The 4,703-nt window shown below is 49.0% G+C and overlaps 1 protein-coding gene across 1 annotated transcript; it reads right to left on the reverse strand.

Moving 5' to 3' along the window:
* Positions 1-730: 730 nt before the first annotated feature.
* ASCL2 (achaete-scute family bHLH transcription factor 2) lies at positions 731-3,978 on the reverse strand. Its single transcript, XM_048483473.1, has 2 exons — positions 2,940-3,978; positions 731-1,648 (listed from the first exon to the last, which is right to left on the reverse strand). The coding sequence occupies exon 1, from the start codon at positions 3,658-3,660 to the stop codon at positions 2,956-2,958; it is 705 nt and encodes a 234-aa protein (XP_048339430.1). The 5' UTR covers positions 3,661-3,978; the 3' UTR covers positions 731-1,648; positions 2,940-2,955.
* Positions 3,979-4,703: the final 725 nt, after the last annotated feature.

Here is a 4,703-nt window from a genome sequence, read left to right on the forward strand (position 1 = left end):
TTTCCAAGTCTCTCAGTCTTTCCTCATTGGGCTTTGTCTCCAGGCCCCTGCTCATCCTTTTCACTATTAAAGTCACAAAAATGCTATCCTAATGACCAATGTTGTCAATGGGGAAATGGAGCAACTCTAAAGAATGGAACAAGTAGGAGGTATGGAACTGTCACAAAATAGTTGCTGTGCCTATTTGACCTTTATGGTGGTTAGCAGCCCTTGGGCACACTCAGATAGTGAGTCACCAGCATGATGCTGAGAGTTGTCAACTAACTTGAATATGCAAGTTTTTCAGAAAAAGGGCCCATGAGGCCCCACAATTAGAACAGCTTCCTTACAGAAATTCTTGGAACTGATCTGGAGGTTTTTTGTCAGAAGAGATTAGATAAATATTTGCAACTAGTGGTTTGGGCTGCTGTATTCAATATAATGGAAGAAAGTGGACTTTATGAAGCTGGACATCTCTTTCAGTTCTTGGAGTGAGGTAGCAAATTAGTAAACTCACAGACCACAGATGGGAGGGGATGTAATGGTATCCACAGAAATTTAAATAGTGTATAAGAGCAGCCCAAGCACCCAGAAAGAGTTTTCAATTTATATTTATTTATTTATTTATTTATTCTTTGGATTTTTATACCGCCCCATCCCCAAGGGCTCTGGGCGGTGTGGGCTTCCCATTGTGGGCTTCTCTTCCTCCACACCCATCAAGACAGAAAAGGACAGTTATGATCCCAACAGCTATTTATAAATAGATTTTATTTATAAAGTCAATTTACATAAAATAGGATACTCTTTAAAAACTGCATATATACAACTTGATAAATCCTAGCAAGTGCATACAAAAATACCTTCAATACATTAAAAATAAAACTTCAGGGTGCTTTTTCCTCAAACAAATGAACCTTCACACCAGACACCAAACAAACATGTGGACACCATATTCGAGATAAACAGTTTTATACTCTTTTAGTAGAAAATGTTAGGAAACTTTTTATCTAAGTTGTGTAAGTTCTCAAACATCCTAAGCGGCATAGTTAAGAAGCCAAAGATGGGATGGACTTCTACAAACCTTTCCACTTACAATTTCTATAGATTTTTATACAAAAATAAGTCTTCATATTAACAGTGTCCCCACAGGCAGTTCAAGTTACATATAATAAAGTCTAATTTTGATATTACAAAAATTCCCTTTCCATTTAAAAAAAGGAAGCATCAGGTTTAAATTGTTTCACCCCTTCCCATTAAAAAGTACACGTATATTGAGAGTGGAAGTCCATTTCATCTCAGTTTGCCACTGGAATCAGAAACAAGCCTTTTCATTGGTAATTCAAGAGTCAGAGGGTACCATAAACTACTGTACAACAGCAGGTTAAAATTTTGGTCCCTAATATCTATTTACATAATTGCACTTTTTTAAAAAGAGAGAAAGAAAGAGACAATGATCACGAACCACCAGTCTTTTGCTCAGTGGAAGAACCTGGAAACATCAATGTCAGACAGATCTGACCTTTTTTTTAAAAAAAACCCTTTGCAATGAGGCTCGAGGAAAACAGGAAGCATGTTAAATTAAGAGTCTTCGTTACTCTTCTGCTGCATCTTAACAGCCGCCTGGGACAATGAGGTACTGAGGTCCTACACAGCATTGCTTTCAGTGTTGCTACAAAAGAAAACAGAAAAGCAATTAGGAGAATGTAAATGTAACAGAGCTCAGCGGAAAACATTGAAAAGTTGTGTTCAAGAGATTTATTTACTTTAATGCCTCTGAATTACAAACAGCTTTTGGCCCATGTGATGTTATTCCAACATGTCTATCCCTATTTCAGACAAGTAGGTAAAGTTGCCTATAAATCTGATTTCTTCCTGCTTGCTTGAATAGATTTGACAGCAGTTTGAGAGGAAATTTCTTGCATGGAAACCGCAATCCTTCCATTATGGGGGAGGGAGGATAGTTTCCATGAAATCAGACAAGTGTGTGGGGGGGAGGGAATGCTATTATGTTCATTTGTATTGCAAACTTGCCTGAAAGCAATAATTTTCACCAATATTTCTCTTCTTTCCAAGTTTAAAGCTCTTCCTCATTCAAACACTAGGATGATAAACAATAAAAATGCCATAATGGCACAGACTCCAGCCCAAGATCTCATGGCAAAGTACACAGCTTTGTAGCGAAAGCAATGAGGGTATTGTTCCCCTCCACTCACTTCTGGAACAGAAACATATTAAACTGAAGACCAATGTCACAGATGATCCAGCTGTAAGCACACTTCATGGTAAATCCTACTAATTTCGATAAAACTTGATAGGCCACAACAGACACCACAGTTGCAGTTCACTTGCATGACTCTTTTCAGCTGTGGTTTAATGTCAGCTTCCCACAAGCTGTGGTGAGCCAGCTGCATGCTCGCTGCCACAAACACAGTTCACCTTTCTGCTACCTTTGTACTCCTGTGCCAGAACCCCATAAGAGCTGCTCTGAGCGGGTGGCAGGGGCATACACTTCCCATTTAGGTGCCACGTGCTATGTGCGGGTGGGTAACTGACAGCTAGAGTGCAACCCTACTCTTTTTCAGGCATTAAAACCATACATTCCAGAAGTCCACCAATGGTGCCAACCAATGCTCCCAATGCACGTGCTTGCCATTTAGTGTGACTAGAGCAACCCTTCGGATTCTCATGCCTTGTTCTGTATGAAACAATATTGTAACGACATGGGGAAACTGCATTACCCTGTTCACACGAAATGATGGCTGTTGGGTAGTGTGTGCATCCAATTGTTGGGTTCTGATATGCGTGTCTCCAACCTTGGAAAAAGACTATTGGGTGGAGGGAATGGACCCACAGCCTAGAACAGTCTATTGACAGTGTAACGCCGAGGGCGTGTAGCCGGCTCGCTTGGCCCTGCTCCCCCGACCAGGAGAGCCGTCGCCCGGGCGCTCGCCAGACCTTACCTGCCGGGGGTCGGGGTCAGTAGCTCCCAAACCAGCTGGTGAAATCGAGCAGCTCCTGCTCCTCGGGACTGAGCGCCCCCTCGTAGCCGCTCTCGTCCGAGGAGTAGACCGAGCGTGGCGAACCGGGCACCGAGCTGCCCTCGCGGCCGTCGAAGGAGGGCGAGGCGGAGGAATAGGAGCTGCTGCCGCTGGGGCAGGGGGCGCCGGGCATGCGGCTGGGCGGCAGCAGCCCGTCCGAGAAGGCGGCGCTGACGGCGTCGTGCTCGTCCAGCAGCTGCTGCAGGGCGCGGATGTACTCCACGGCAGAGCGCAGTGTCTCCACTTTGCTCATCTTCTTGGCCGCGGCGCCGTTGGGCACGTGTTGGCGCAGCGTCTGGAAGCCCAGGTTGACCAGCTTGACGCGGTTCCTCTCCCGCTCGTTGCGCCTCGCCACCGCCGCCGCGCCTCCCCCGCCGCCCGCCAAGCCGGGGAAGGCCAAGCGCCTCTTGCACCGCAGCAGCTCCGGCGAGCTCGAGCGCCGCTTAGAACCCTTACAGCGTACCGCGGAGGAAGACGGCTGAGTTCCCGGCGGGCCGCCGCAGGTCTTCGCGGCGCCCCACTGGTGGTGCTGCCCCGCTGGCAGCTTGAGCCCCAAGGAGCCACTGCAGCCGTGCAACGGGTAACTCGCACACGCGGCGGGGGCTGCCGGTTGCACGACCGTGGCTGCTGCCCCGCCGTTCATCTTGGGACATCGACCCGGGGCTCAGCCTCCGCGGGGATGGGATGTGCAGAGATGCCAAAGTTTGTAAGGCAAACCTCCGCGACTGGCAGAAAGTTGCTTAGCCGCTTCCTACAGGTGCCACCGTCGGGAGCGAACCCTGTGCGTAAATCTCCCGTTGGAACAGCCCACCTTCCCTCCCTCTCTCTCTTCTGGTAAGCAACTTTGCGCGCTGTCAAAGCCCCTCTGTGGCAGGCTCCACGCAGCTCTGCTCCTTATCAACACGCGCTGCTGCTGCCGCCACTCGCGAGCCCCCGGCAGCAGCACGCGACGCGCCTTACGCCACACACCACCCCCCGCCTCCGCCGCCCGATCGGCTCCTCAGTTGCCTCCCGCCCAATGGGAAGCTCGCTTGGCAACTTCGCGCGCCCGGCGCGTGGCTCCCGGCAGAGGTTCCATAAACAATCCCTCCTCCTTGCGAGGAGCACGCGCTCTGCCTCATTTGCATCCCCATGCTGCCAGACCGTGGTCTGGGCAAGCTCTCTCTAGCCTTCTAGCACCTGAGAAAGCTGTCCGGGAGGACTCCGCGCGACTAAGGGCGGGACGTCCTCTGCAAAGGCTTGGGAAACCTGCCCGCATTCCTCTTGGGTTCCCAGGTAGACAGAAGAGTCTGCTTTGGAAGTGTGTGTTAGCCGGGGGGGGGGGGGGGGGGTATCATGATTAGTAAGAAGCTGTTGCCCAGGACTGCCCCCTCTCACTGCCACCAAATTAGCAGCTTGTCTCCCAGATCTTCTTGGGTGTTAAGTTCAAGAAGCCTGTACTCTGAGAATAGAGCTGTGAGTCGATCTGTGTTCTGTGCAAACAGAGGGGAATTGAGGTCTGATATTACTGGAGGCAAAGTCAGTGGTCTAAGGAATTCAGTTTTCCTTTAAATAAATCGATTCTTTGTGATTACAAAATGTCACCTTGAAAATGTTTGCATTCTCTTGTGAAGACTCAGCCAAGGAAGGAGGAAACCAAGGACATAGGTAAGGGGGGGGCTCGTATCCAACCCCCCCTCCATTAAA

This window comes from Sphaerodactylus townsendi, linkage group LG02, assembly GCF_021028975.2.
Source record: "Sphaerodactylus townsendi isolate TG3544 linkage group LG02, MPM_Stown_v2.3, whole genome shotgun sequence".
NCBI classification, from domain to species: domain Eukaryota; kingdom Metazoa; phylum Chordata; class Lepidosauria; order Squamata; family Sphaerodactylidae; genus Sphaerodactylus; species Sphaerodactylus townsendi.

Bases quoted from the DNA above. Each gene is read 5' to 3' on its own strand.
- ASCL2 (XM_048483473.1), bottom strand. From the start codon at position 3,660: ATGAACGGCGGGGCAGCAGCCACGGTCGTGCAACCGGCAGCCCCCGCC.